Source organism: Cryptomeria japonica, chromosome 7 (genome assembly GCF_030272615.1).
Source record: "Cryptomeria japonica chromosome 7, Sugi_1.0, whole genome shotgun sequence".
Lineage (NCBI taxonomy): Eukaryota > Viridiplantae > Streptophyta > Pinopsida > Cupressales > Cupressaceae > Cryptomeria > Cryptomeria japonica.
Window position 1 is genome coordinate 208,552,212 of NC_081411.1, and position 14,970 is coordinate 208,567,181.

General features: G+C 37.4%; 1 protein-coding gene across 2 annotated transcripts in view; it reads left to right on the forward strand.

The window, feature by feature from the left end:
• Window positions 1–3,968: 3,968 nt before the first annotated feature.
• LOC131036459 (transcription initiation factor TFIID subunit 5) overlaps window positions 3,969–14,970 on the forward strand; it is a 146,377-nt gene continuing 135,375 nt past the window's right edge. Inside the window, exons 1-2 of one of the 2 annotated variants that reach the window (XM_057968350.2) lie at window positions 3,969–4,349; window positions 4,639–4,720. In XM_057968350.2, coding sequence (XP_057824333.1) covers window positions 4,192–4,349; window positions 4,639–4,720 — 240 coding nt within the window. In that variant the 5' untranslated portion in view covers window positions 3,969–4,191. The remainder of the gene's footprint in view (window positions 4,350–4,638; window positions 4,721–14,970) is intronic. The other variant, XM_057968349.2, reaches the window with a different exon arrangement.

Below are 14,970 nucleotides of genomic sequence, written 5' to 3' on the forward strand. Positions count from 1 at the left end.
GTGTAGTGCTTATTGATCTAGTATGTATAGTGAATGCAATCACATAAGAATATGTTTACACACGTGAATTGAATCAAGACACATATGATAAATCTAAAGTCTTGATTAAGGTGCATGATGTTTTCACTTGTCCTACCATAGGTTCCATCACCTTTCCTATTGAAGTTGGCTCTAAGTGCTTTGATGTTCCTTTTACCATTATCCCTACCTCACACCAATTTCATGTGAAGTTGGGTTATCCTTGGCTCGCATCCACGAAGGAAGCCCCTTATAACATCCATAACCATTTGAAATTTTCCCACAAAGGACAAGTTATAAATATACATCATCGTCTTTTCCATCCCTTATCTAATTGAGGAAACTTTACCCTTGACTACTTTTGGATTCAAAAACCTCAACCACTTAAACCTCACCAAGATATCATATTCCTTTCCTACCAAAAGTTTAAAAGAAATGGGATAATTGACTTATGCTCGAGTAATCCTTTAGGGTCCACTTCGAATGCTACCTTAAAGATCCTTCGTTGTCTATGGATATAAAAGTAGCTCTTCCCATCCCACATGTAACAAGTGAGCCACATCCTAGACTAGGAATTCTTCCTACTCCTAATATTCCTCCTATATATTGTGGCTATACCTCCACAATCCTATAAAGAAAAGAGGGAAACACCTGACACTTGCTATCTCTCGACCTTTAGTGACTCCTTCCATTCTTCCTTTCATTCCTAATGCAAAGGAAGAAAATGAATCGATGTTGAGTGATCGCAAACCTTCTTCTACAAAAGCTTAAAATCATAGTGTGATAGAACATCGATGAAGACATATCTCCTTTTCCACTATAAACTCTACTCTTTTTTCACTTGCATACACAACACGCATAAATTAATTATTTGTTTTCAAATATAAAAAAAAACTTGTATCTAGGACCTATAAAATTGATTGGCTCTGAAAATCTTACTATATAAACATTTAGTTCAACTATGAACTCTAGATAAATGTACATTTGAATCCTTTCTACACAAATTGTGACTTTGAATGAATCACACAATATTAGCCGAGGAGAAATCTACCACCATTGAAACAAGTCTTACCTTTAACCTCAAAGAAAACAAGGCTTGCTAAAATATTCAAAATGAGTTTCTCCTCCAATTTCCCTCTTATAAGAGCTTTTGAAACTTTTCAAAAATTATAATTTTAAATTAGTTTTTAAAAAATAAGCTTGAGCTCTGAATAAGTGATTTTATTTTATTATTTACTTTTTTGACACTTAAGTCACTTAAAATTTACCTTTATAAATAATTAATATAAGTTGTCATTTATTCTCTTTTTAATAACTTGCATATTAATTATTTAATATTTAATTATTTTAGGCACATGCACCCTAATTCGTGGGAAATATAAGAACCAAAAATTAAATTCTGAATGCACCAACATACTCTAGACTTCACTAGATAACCGACTTAATGAAATTATCACTTTCCTTAAATAACATACTCCAAAAAGTGTTGAAACCACGTAGATTATCAAAACTACTCCCAAAAAGAACAAATGGATTCAACTTGATCTCCTAAACATATTGCAACTATATAAAATCCATTTTGAAAAGGTTGTCACTCTCCAACAAAGTTAAAGCTTTCAAATATTTTGGAAATGCTATAGAAAGGGAATGTTGACAGAATAACCTTGATTAATGTCTAATAATTAATATTTTGTTATATAGTCAACATCGATGCGATACAATAAAATGGAAAAACTTAGATATGCAATAAGTATAGACCAAAATATAATAAATTTCATGCATTCATATATACACTCATAACATCATATTCTAATACACTTTCATGGCTTATACATGCATTATAATTCATTCTTCATAATTTATTCCCACTTGGCATATTCTTTATTCTCATGCATTTGTAGTTCATATGATACCACACATGATTCCACACCATTCCACACTGTTATCTTCCACTTTTCCCTATTTACATAGCCTCTTAGTGCCATTTCAAGTGTTTCCATCACATCCTTTCATGATAGCACTTTTCGTTTGTAATATTTTACACTTTTATAAATTATTCAAGCACACTAGAGGTGTTTTAAGACTATTTAAGTGGTATGTAATGGATATATGGATCTTGAAATGATTCAAATGACATTTGTTGTGCCTCACAACCCTCTATACCTTGCCAACATTCTCCCTATACCTAAAACATTGTCTTATTCTCGAAACAACTTTATGAATTCACTTGTATCCTTCACGATTAACTTTCTTTCTACGGTTCTTCCTTAACAACAACCCTCTTGACATGCTGTACTTCTACACTCATCTTGGTGCACTCTATCCCTACTAAAAAAAAAAATCTTTTCTCGATTGCTATCATTTTTTACACATGAATATTAAATGATTGTACAACCTCTTAAACACTTGTTTTCTTTTTCCAATTAAATCCATCAATATTTTTCACAATTCATTGACGTATTTTCTTCTTCCACTTTTTATGCCAATACATTTTTTAAAAATGACCAGTTCATATAAGAGAATAAAATTTACTTTACATAAACCCACCCTAATCGAATAATTACAAACAATATACAAGTAATTAACCAATGTTAATTAGTGTGCGATTGACCATTGCCACAAATACAAATAAATATAGAAATTAAATTAAATTAAAAATAATACTTAGTTAAATTTTGATGATGAAGATAATAAGGCACTAAATACTTGGAAGTGATTTCCTAATACTTTGAACTATTGGATGACATAGTTATAATTTTTTGGTTTACAAAATTTGGCTTCTTTTGCCCTAGTCTAAATATACATATGCAAAATCGATCCACAAGTACAAAAGTGATCTTCTATGTGGAATGACCACGTGTCTCATTCATTGTTGAATACTTGTTTCACCTCACTTCTCTAAAATCTAAATGCTTGTAAGGATTGATGTTTACAAGCACCTTTGAGTAATTGATAGATCGTAATGATCAACATCTATGACTAGTTAAACCCTTGGATAGATTGAATTTATGGCTCTAAGTGAAGATTTAAATACAAAAAGAAAGTGTCTAATGGATCTAAGGTGATGTTCTCTCAAAACTCTAATCATGTGCTAAATTCTTTTTATTTAAACTGAAGTCTCTTGATGTGCTCAATTGATTCCTTCTTGTCCTAGATATCCTTAGATGATTTCAAATGGACAAGGTAATGCCTTTTTATAAAACTACCAAGTGCACAAATTAACATAATGCACATCAGATTGACTCACAATGACTAGTGAAATAGTTGAGCAAATGAAAAAAATGAAATTGAAATTTAAAAGATGAAGGGATCAAATTTTTGTCTCAGAAACTAACTTGTGTTAGTTTCACATTTGTAGATCTAATTCAAGATGAAGAATAATAATCTAGGCATTATGAATGAAAGTCTTGTGATTAGTGATGATTGCTATTCAAGTATGAGTTAAATTTATACACAAATACAATACTTGAAAACTAATTATTACATTTAGGATCCCCTAATCAAAATAAAGTCAAGTTCACACCTACAAACTTAACCTAGATTGAAGAACACTATCATGGATGAAACTCGAATGATTAGTCATGGAATGAATCATATTTACACTCTAATATGACACTTATAATACATATTGAATGTACTCAAAACTTGAAAGGCTAACATTCACTTGTTACATCAAAGGAACGTTGATAAAAGTGAAAAAAAAAAAGAGTACAAATATGAAACTTTTATAATTACAATTTCATAAATTCGCAATTTTTATACTAAAAAGATGTCAATTCAAATTTTGGAAGGGGTAGGCACATTTAGATTGCTCCATATCTTGAACTATGAAAGAAGTCTATTTCCATAATGAAATCCCACTTGCAAAATAAAAAATCCTAAAATTAAAATATAATAAAAAAAATTCACTCTATGAGAAAAAAATTATATTTAATGTAACAGTCATAAATGAGCAATTTCCACTTTCAACGGATGCCTGGAAATAGCGTTGCGAAGACATGTAACATTCAAAGGGCGAGGTTTTAAATTGTGTGCTTCTGGGTGGAGAATTTCCATCCGTGCAAATAGGGCGTATTCGAACATAAAACCCAGCAAATTTATAAGATATCATCTTTGGTCCAGTGAGAAGTTATTCAAATTGATAACTGCCTGATTAGTCTGCAGTAAAACGAGATGGAGGAGTCAGAAATAGAAAATGCAGTAATGGCATATTTGAAGAGGAAGGGTTTCCGCCAAACAGAGCTTGCGCTTCAGGAAGAGCAACGGAAGACATCTTCATCGGCCGCCAAGACAGACCCCGAGATTGCCAAACAGATCATTGCATATGCGGAGTAAGTAAATTAAATTGTTTTTATCATTCTTTGTTATTATCCTTTTTCTTAAGTCTCTTTAAGCGGTATTTCAAGCTTTTTGAAATCATTCAGTAGCGGAATGTTGTCAGTTTTCTGAGATTTTTCTTTTCTTTACCCAATTATCTTTGAAGTTCGAAACCCCCTATCCTCTTCTCACTTTCTCTCCTTTTATAAAAAAAATGTTTATACATTGTTTGGTAAACTAGGTTTAATTTTTAAGGGAACTCCATAAGTATTGGGAGAGAAAGTGTGATATACATTATTGCAGATTAGATAATGGGCCAGTACGATACAGAGAGGAGTACAGCAGGCTACGAACATGGACCTATAATTCGCTAGATGTGCACAAGGTATGCTTAACATTTTACCAGTTGCCTGTAGAGAAATGAATGAATGAAGTAAAAATTATGATAGTCTTCTGTAGGACTTCTGAACTAGATTTGCCATCAATATCTTGTGGAACAGCTTTTATTAGTTTATATGGTTACTGGTGTTCAAAAACCAGTTGTCTACTCTTGATCTATAGGCTTGGGATTTACACAGCATATTTTATCCTGATTGTTTTTGTGATAGAAGATAGATCTCTCAGTAGCACGCTTCTTGGTAAACATTTGCATAATTTTTATTCTTGGTTTATATTAGGTAAAGTTTACAATTATAGCTCATATGAGCAACTGCATGAAAATGTGACAAAAAAAAGCTCCAAATGAGCACGATATAAGAATTAAGTGTGATCTAATCCGTCCAAAATAGTATATAATCAACCAAGCAGAGTAAATAGCAGAAACATTTAACACGTATCACAAACTGACAATAAAATAGGATGACAGTCCAGATTGGCCATGAGACAATAATAACCAACAAACACGCATTATTTCTTGGACTTCTTATGAGCCCTCTTAGCCATTTTTTTATTGGGATTTTTAATTTGATTCTCCAAAGCTCTGACTCTGAAATCAATATGCTCCTTAAGCCAGCAATGTGGGTAAGCACGATTAGTGACAGCAGGATAGTGGGCAGATGTACCATCCTTTTCACCAGTATCAAATGATGTAATGTCCCTTTTTGGGTTTTACCTGTATTTAGTCCCGAAATAGTAATTCCAACTTAAGGTGAGAATCATATTATCTTTACCGATGTAACTTTATAATAAAATTACCAATTATAATGGCCTTTATGGGATATTCCTGGTGTAGGGCCTGCAAACAATATTAATCACTAGAAACTGACATTAAAAACCGTAAGTATCAAGAATCCATGGTAGCATCGAAATCCATATTAACATCATTCATATCTAAATCGGTACACCCTAATGTCATTCGTATTTGACCCAAGGCATATTCCTTATAGTCAACCATATTAGGAATTCATTGGAAATGCTTGCAAACAGCAATCTTAAGGATGGTCATCCTTGTATTGTGAGAGCATGGAAGAATTTCTGGTCCATTCCATCCCTCAGTCCACCTTGGAGTTTGGCCATGTAATATTCCTAAATAGGATACTAAAAACAAGACAATAATTTCTGCAAACTAGGGCACAACTGATAAAAGAAAACACCTCTGCAAACTAGGGCATAAATCTAGAAATGAACTTGCACAAGATTACATCTCAGATTTTTGTCAGTGTTCAGATCAGATTTAGGACCAAAGGCAGAATTTTCTGATTCTTACTGTGCTCAGAAATAATTACGAAACAACCCTTGTAATAGTCCAGAATTTCCAGAAAAGCATATGTCTGATTTCCTTATTGCTTTTCTGAGTTATAGACAGAAAAATAGACAGATTTAGGCACAAGAATACCTCAGATTTATTTATGAATTTTATCAAACCCTAACCGACCCTCAAACAGGCGCTAGGCTCCCCCCAAAAGACCGGCAAACAGACTGATTTAGCTGCTCCTTTGCAGCTGTCCCAAAAAGGTGCTAAAAAATTGACAATGTACAGCTGTAGATGTTCACCAATCTGAATCTTCAATGCTGGTATCTTTCTCTAATTGGCCTCCAGCCTGATAAATACTTGCAGCCCAGAATTCACAATGTGCTAGGGTTTCACAAACCGGAGTTATTCTACCAAAACACACTCTTCTGATTAGGGAGAGCCCATGTGTCTCACTGAAACCAGGGATACCCAAGGGTTTGAATGCTCAAGCCAAGTTACAGCAGCAATAAGTAGAAAACTTCATCCCATCATGATCTCAAAATGAGCCCTTAGGGTGTTTTATAACAACTTCTAAACATATGAATCAATCTCCACCCTTGATAGTCCACCTCTTAATCCAAGGCTCCAAAATAAAAACCTAAAATGTGCACCAATAAGAACTCTTGAAGCTGGGTGCCTAAATGGTAATTGCTTGAATTAACAATGGAGATGCAAAGCTCCATTTAAAGCAATTACAAAGACGATGTTTCTAAATGAAACAACCGTAAATTGAAACTGAAAATAGAAACTATCTAATACAAGTAAACTAAACTAAATACAACTAGATGATCATTAAATGATAATTACATACTCTAATACCCTCTCTTAATGGTCATCCTATCAACTACACCAAGTTGGCCCCTAAATTTTACAAACTTGTCCGGGCTCAGGGACTTGTTGAGGATCTCTGCAGTTTGATTCTCAGTTGGAATATATTGCAATTGAACAAATCCATCTTCTACAAGTTGTCTAATGAAGTGACAATGAAGCTCAAAATGTTTGGTGTGCTTGTGGAGGATTGGATTCTTGACAAGTTTCAGCACCCTCGATTGTCTCAGAACAAGGGAGAAGGACTTGCTTGAGACATTTGCATGTTAGAAAGCATCCTTCGAAGCCAAGCTGCCTCACATTCTGCTTTGATAGTTCCTTGATATTCCGCTGCGGTCGAGGAAAGAGCTACCGCTTGCTGTTTCTTATTGGTCCATTTGATTGCATCCATGCCCAGACTAAAGACATACCAGAAGTAGGCTTCCTATCAACAACAAAACCTGCCCAATTTGAGTCTATAAAACCAATCGGCCGAGGATCTTTACTTATGCTATACAAAATGCAAAAATCAGGTGTACCCTCTCATATCTCAATACACGCTTCGTTGCAACCCAATGTTCTGCCTTAGGGGCTGTCATGAAGTGAGATATGTAGCTATAGCGTAACTAAGATTAGGTCTAGTAGCCGTAAGGTAGATAAGGCTGCGAACTAGTTGCCTGAATGCTGATTCATTCACCACAGGTGAATCTGATTTGGCTGATAGTTTCAGCCCTTTCTCTATAGGTGTAGATGAAGGTTTGCAAGCATTCATCCTGAACTTATCCAACAAACTTCTGGCATACTTTGACTGAGAAATAAAGATACTGCCACTTGTTTGCCAAACCTTTACACGGAGACAATAATGCATAAGTCCCAAATTTGTCATATCAAAAGAACAAATTCTATTTGATCAAACAGACCAAATTCTGTTTGATCTACTCAATCAAATGTGCTGCACTATCAGTTTTGATCAGGCCATTGACATAGATGACAAGAAGAATGATCTCACTACTAGTATTCTTGACATACAAGTTGGGATCTGAAGGACTCCTCTAAAAGCCTTGTGCAACCAAATATTGATCAATTTTTATGTACCATACTCGAGGAGCCTATTTGAGGCCATAAAGTGCTTTCACCAATCTGCATACTGTGATGTCCCCTTCTAATTAGTCATCAGTATTAGGTAGATCAGCCTATAATTTTGACCCTCGTAGGCTAATGAGTGTGGACAGAGGGTCTCTTTCAGTTGGTATCTACTCCAGTTTTTCAGTATGCTTTGGTTTGGACTTCATTTGCTATACTTGCTATTTATAGTAAGTCAGAAGTTGATTGAGAAGGACCTTTCTAAAGCAGGATGGACTCCCGTTTTAGACGACATATCAAAATGTTAATTATTTTTGGAAGATTAATATTTTAGTGGCCAAATTAATATTAAATCATTAAATGGCTTATTATAAATTATAACTTTATAATCTCACTTAAAGTTGAGGGTCGAGTCATCATTGGAAGGGGCCAATTATTCAATTAATTTATGGAATCCTAAGCTAAGGTATTTATTAAAGTATTGGAGTTAATGTAATGTTATTTCATTTAAATGCCTTTTTGGAGAAGTTCGAACTTCTCTTGGAGAATATATAAACCTTGGAATGAGAAGTTCGATTCATTATGTTTGATGATTTTTTCTCTTGAATATTGTGAGCTTTAGAGTTAGTGGAGAGACAAGGGTTTCCTGCAGATTTTTCAGAGATTCAGACATTGGAGAACGTGCTTTCTTCATTGTCAGAGCTGCCTAAGGTTGTGAAATACCAGCTGAGGATAGCTTATAGGATTGGCTTCATCCAGAAGTAATCATTGTGCAGATTGGAGACATTCATAGAGTTTTTTCATCTCTTCTTGGATCAGAATATTAGAGGGTTTGAATGCTGTGATTGAGGAGGGCTCTTGGCTTCATCTTAGGATTGTACGGCCTGCTTTTCAAACCCCATAGCTGCAGCAAAGGGGTGGTTAGCATAAAGGTACGATCTTCATTGTGGAGGCTTTAAAAAATTGTGAGAGATCAAGGAAGAGTACGGCCAGCATTGGGGATGGCACTAATAACAAGGGCACAGATAGATTCAATCGATTCCTGGAGATATTAATCATTTAGTGGCTGCTTTTTGCCAGGAGTTTGAAGAGAAGAAATCTGATCATAAAATCGGGTATGCATGTTAATGTTGATATTCAGAAAATTTATGAATAAGAGATTAATAATAATTTCTGCCCTTATTCTTATGTGATCAATTTAGTTTCAGTTTTCAGAAGTTTACATTGTTATTTTATGCATTGCTTTTATATCAAAAACACAAAAAAATTACAAAACCTCAAAACCCAAACAAAAGTAAGACCAGCATCAGCAGTTAGAACCAGCAGGGTTCCTTACACATACCTAGTGTTCTTTATTGACAACCTTGAATATAGACCTCTTCCTTCGATTCATCATTGAGGAAGACACTCTTGATGTCCATTTGTTGGACCTTCCAGCCAAACTGTGTTGCAATGGCTAGAACCAATTGGATGGTGCTCAACTTTGCTATAGGAGCAAATGTTTCCTCATTGTCAATGCTTTCTTTCTACGAGAAGCCCTTAGCCAACAATCGAGTTGTAATGCCCCCTATTTGTAGGTTGCCAATTCCCAAATGGAAACATACTACTTATCATGCTACATTAATTGTCATATTAAATAACTAGGTTGCTCATGGTACAATAGGTTTTGTCCTTATTTAGGCCCAACTTTAATCTCCTTCCAATTTCTTAGTCCTAGATGGGAGACTTGCTTGTCTAGGGTGCAATGATACCATCTCTAATGCAGCCCAGATTATCGGGACCTCAGTCCATTCACCCTTGGGGCCTACAACCCAGATTTCAGGATCCTGAGTTCTTTCACCCTTGGGGCTCATCTATCATGAGTTGGTTTTACTTTGCCTCTCCCTATCAGCATCACACCACGTCTCAAGAAAAAGGAATTAGAACGAGTTAAGAGCTTGGGCCTATAAATATGCCAATATCATGTTGTACTATGAATACATATGAAATAAGTATGACTGTCATGCATATTACAGTCTATATTAATATTACTATTAAATTCTGCATAAGAACATTATTAGGCTTCATATATTAAGCACATACCCATGTGTTGGTGTAAATAATTATTCATCATGGATATTATTACACTTTACTTAAGTTAACTTAGGATAATGCATCTCATCGTAGTTTGGATATGAGACACTTCGGGAAGTGTACACATAGGGATATACTTGTAGGAGAAATTCCACCTTTTGTGGTTTTATCTTGTTGGTACACTCCACATTCGGTGGGTCATCCACCTCTTGTGGAATATTATATCATTTCTCCTACCTACCCCTACTTTTTCTTACCTACCCTTGTTTCTCATTAAGCCACATGTTATTTTCTGTGCTCACATATCCATATGGCCTTGCCTATATAAGTACGCCCATATTCATTGTATTGGTTAATCCAATTGATCATTTGCATATTGATGAGAATACAGTTTGTTCTTGTCATTCTTGTCTCTCTTTTATACTTTTCATTGTGCCCTTGATCTTGGCAAAATCTCACATGGTATCAGAGCTATTGGGGCTTCATTGATTGGTTTTGCGAGACATCTTAGAAGGCTTCTATTTTCGAATCTAAGGTACTATGCGTTTTGGAGGCATCATAGAGTGTTTTCGACCTCACCATTGCGTTTGGGAGGCCGTTTCCATAAAAATCGAGTATAAACTTGACCTATTTTGACGAAAGTCGAATTTTGGGTGTGGAGGAATTTTTTGCCCAATAGCAGGTTTATCCTTAGAACAGTGGGGCACTGATTAATGTTATTCTAGTGTGTGTGGGGTTGGGCGTACGGTTTCGGATCTAAAAAAAAAAAAATCCTGAAATTTTTTTTGCAGTGTGAAAAAAAATATAATTTTTTTTTTTGGGGGGTCTGTGACTGACTCCCCCACCATACTTCGTACACAGTGTTTGCAAGTTGTGCCGCCGTCCTCTGACAACGGTCCTCGTGCAACAGCCATCGTGCAGGTTGTATCCCCCCGCGGTAGCTCCTCTATTAGCAGCCCCATCGCTTCGCGCAGCCACCACCGCACAGCTGCAACCGGTCTTCGCTCCGCACAATCGCCACCGGTCTCTGCCACTAGCAGCATCGCCTCCGGCCCAACTTTGCGTCGGTCGCCTTCTGTCGCCCACTGACTTTCGCTGCCGGCAACCTCCTGCCAGCAGCTGGGCACTCCCGTTGGCCATGTCACTCGCTCGCGTAAGTTTTTGCGTTAGGTGCCATGTTAGCTGCCATGCAGACCCTGCGCCCATTCATCCGTGCTTTCTGCCACATCAGCAACGCGCAGTCAGCCGCCACGTCAGCGCCCAGCCAACCTAGTCCAGGGGTGCGACGACCATTTTGATGGTCAGACAACTGTCAAATTTAACATAGTGTTTTGCTGACGTTACCCTGCGTCAGCATCTTTTTGAAAATTTTAGACCCCTCTCCGTTGAGCAGTTTAGTTTTTTGGGTCAACTTTGGAGGCTCATAACTTGCTCAATTTTGCTCCTTTTTGGGTGCAATTTTTTTGATTTGGGCTAATTTTTTGCGTTCTTCGCAGTGGTGTGGTTATTTTCTGATTTTGGTGCACAGGTTTTTCAGAATTTTCAGATTTTCTCAGTTTGTCCAATCCTCGATTTTGCAACTTCAAAGGCTTCGTTTGAGCTCATACGACCTCCTTTTCAGGTGCCGTTTTTTTTGAAGGTGCATATTTTTTCGTCTACTTCCATAATCTATGATTAGTTTTAAGAGATTTTGAGTGGATATTGTACTTTCAGATATTGGTCTTTTTTGGCTTGCTTGGTACTTATAATTTTCTTGGATCTTAGTTTAGATCTCTTGCATTATCAGTTTGAGTTTCCTTTGGCCTTATTGAGGCAGTTGTAAAGTTGAAATCAGAAGTCCACTTTGCCATTTTTTGCAAGTGGTCCATTGTACACGCACTAAGTATAAAGTGCCAAATCATCATTTTGGGGGAGTTCTTTGATTGAGTGAATTTGGGGGGGTGTCTTGTGTGATTGTGCCTCTCTTTCCTTGTGCTCTTTCATTTTTTGTTGCAACGAGTCCTCATAAATTTCCACCTTTAACTCCACTTAATTATGCATCTTGGAAAATTAAAGCATGGAGCAAATTAATGGGAAAAGGTCTCACGCATTACATAGATGGAACAATAGAAGCACCACCTGATCCTAAGGTTGATCCTAATGCTCAGTTAGATGGCTCACTAAGAATTGCATGGCTCTTGGAACTTTGCGTAAGTATGTATCAAATGACCTCATTTTTCACATTGAGAAGTGTACTACAATCAAAGAGGCTTGGGAAATGTTTCAAAAATTGTATGGTCAAGTTTATGAAATCAGAGGTTACAAGATTGACAACGAGCTCACCAACTTGGATCCCAAGAGTTTTGATACAATCCAAGATTATGTCAGCAAAACAAATGAGCTAAGAGCATAGCTTAAGGATTGTGGAATTGACAAAAAGGATGCTCAGTTGATATTCAACTTGTTGGACAAGCTTGCACCTGAATATGCAACATTTCTTTCTAGCTTCCAAACTCATCGTTTGACAGTGGGGAGTTCCTACACTATGCCTTCATTTCATGCTTTCACAAAAATGTTGATGTTGGAACAATCTAAGTTGTTGAACATGGGGCTTCTCAAGTCTTCAAAGTCCAAGGCTTTGGTGGCTAATCAAGGGAGTCAAGGAAGTGAAGGTAAAGATTCCAACAAGAAGAAGAAGCAAACGAAGTCAAAGCCACAACAGGGAAAAGGACAATCATCCTCTCCATCACAAGGCGATTTTTCATCCTCTTCTAAGAAGGGGACTCCACCTAAGAAGGATAAACCAACTTGTGCTTATTGCAAGAAGTATGGTCACGATGAGCTTTGATGCCACGCCAAGCAAGTTGATGAGTTGACAAATCTTCTTAAGAGAAATAATATCAACTTTCCATCCGCCTACAACAAGAAGGATTCAACTCCTTCCTCTTCCTCACAGTCTAAGGGAAAAGGGCAAGCATTTGTGGCTACAATAGGTTCTTCACAGCAGTGGATACTTGACTCAGGTGCCTCTTATCACATTGGTTCTACAAAGGAGCAGTTTTCTTCATTGGAGCCATCAAAGGTACCTCACATTTACACAGGTGATGATACACAAGTTGTGGTTGAAGGGAAAGGTTCAGTTGACATGGATGATGGAACATTTGGGAATGTTCTCTATGTTCCTAACTTGTCTACCAACCTTCTCTCTATCTACCAAATCACTCACTATGGGAATGGCAAAAAGGTTGAGTTTACACCTGATTCAGTTGTGGTAAAGGAACTTGATAATGATGCCTTGGTAGCAGTGGGACAAGTCAATGACAACTCAAGACTTTATTCATTCTCCCACTTTGTGCCAAGTTCTCCTTCTAGGGCCTTCCTTGCTTATTCAAATTCAGAAAGTAGGCTATGGCATGAGTGGTTTGGTCACCTCAACTACCGCTATCTTCAACAGCTCGGCACTAAAGACATGGTCACAGGTCTACCTCGAATCAGTTTTTCAGAGAGTGTATGTTCAGGATGTTCCATGGGCAAGCATCCTGAGGAGAAGTTTGATAAAGGGAAAGCTTGGAGAGCTTTGGAAGTTCTTCAACTTGTTCACAGCGATGTAGCAAGTCCATTTCCATCACCTTTTCATTTAGTAAGGCCTGCTATGTCCTCACCTTCATTGATGACTACTCCCGCTTCACTTGGGTCTACTTTCTTATTCATAAGAGCGAAGTGTTTGACAGATTTCAAGACTTTAAGGCTCTTGTGGAGAAGCAGTCTGGGAAAGTGGTCAAGATTTTTCGCATAGATAATGGAAGGGAATATGTGAACAAAAGACTTGAGGATTTTTGTACATTTGAGTGGATTGATCTTCAACATTCTGTTGCTTACACTCCACAACAAAACGGAGTTGCAGAGCACAAGAATAGAACTCTCAAAGAAATGGCTAGCTGTATGATACATGCACGTTCTCTTGATCTCGCCTTTTGGGCAGAGGCTATCAGTTGTGCCACACTCATCCAAAATCGGGTTCCTCACAAAGCTTTGACAGACATTACTGCTTTTGAGGCTTGGGCTGGTAGGAAACTGATTGTGAGACATTTCAGAGTCTTTGGGTGTCCAGCATGGGCTCACATTCCTCTGCAGAAATGCAAGGCATTGGAACCTTAGAGTAGGCCTTGTCCTTTTGTTGGATATCGTGAGGGTGTTAAGGCATATTGATTGATGGATCCTGAGACACATGAGGTTTTCATTGAGAGGAGTGTTCATTTTGAGGAAGGCTCTCCTAGCTTAGCCTCTACCTCCTCCACCTTCCTCCTTTTTGGATAGTGATGCCAGTGATTCAGATGATGTGACACCTTCAAGTCCGACTCGCAGGGTTACACCTTTGTAGGGTCCACTTGCAGTTGAGGAGCCTCTTTTTCCACCTCCACCTAGACCTCGTTGGGCTCGACAGACACTTGAGTCAGCCGGTTCTCTTGTTGGGGATCCTTCAAATACACAGGGGACTCGATCACAACATTAAGACCTTCCACATGCATTCATTGCTACCACTTTCGATCCACAGACATTTAGGGAAGCATCAAGGGTTCCTGAGTGGGACCACGCTATGGAGGAAGAGTATAGTTCCTTGATGAGGAACAACACATGGGAGTTAGTCCCTCTCCCTAAGGGGAGCAAGATGGTTCGATGTAAGTGGATCTATTGGACCAAGTTTGCCGCGGATGGTAGTGTGGATAAGTATAAGGCTCGGCTTGTTGCAAAAGGTTTCTCTCAGGTTCCAGGTGTTGACTATACTGAGACCTTTGCATCCGAAGCCAAGGTGAACTCCATTCGCTTCAGACTTGCTATTGCCGCAGCTCATGGTTGGGTTGTACATCAGATGGATTTGAAGAGTGCTTTTCTTCATGGGGATCTTGATGAGGAGATTTATATGGAGCAGCCATAGGGTTTCATCCAGGATTCATCCTTGG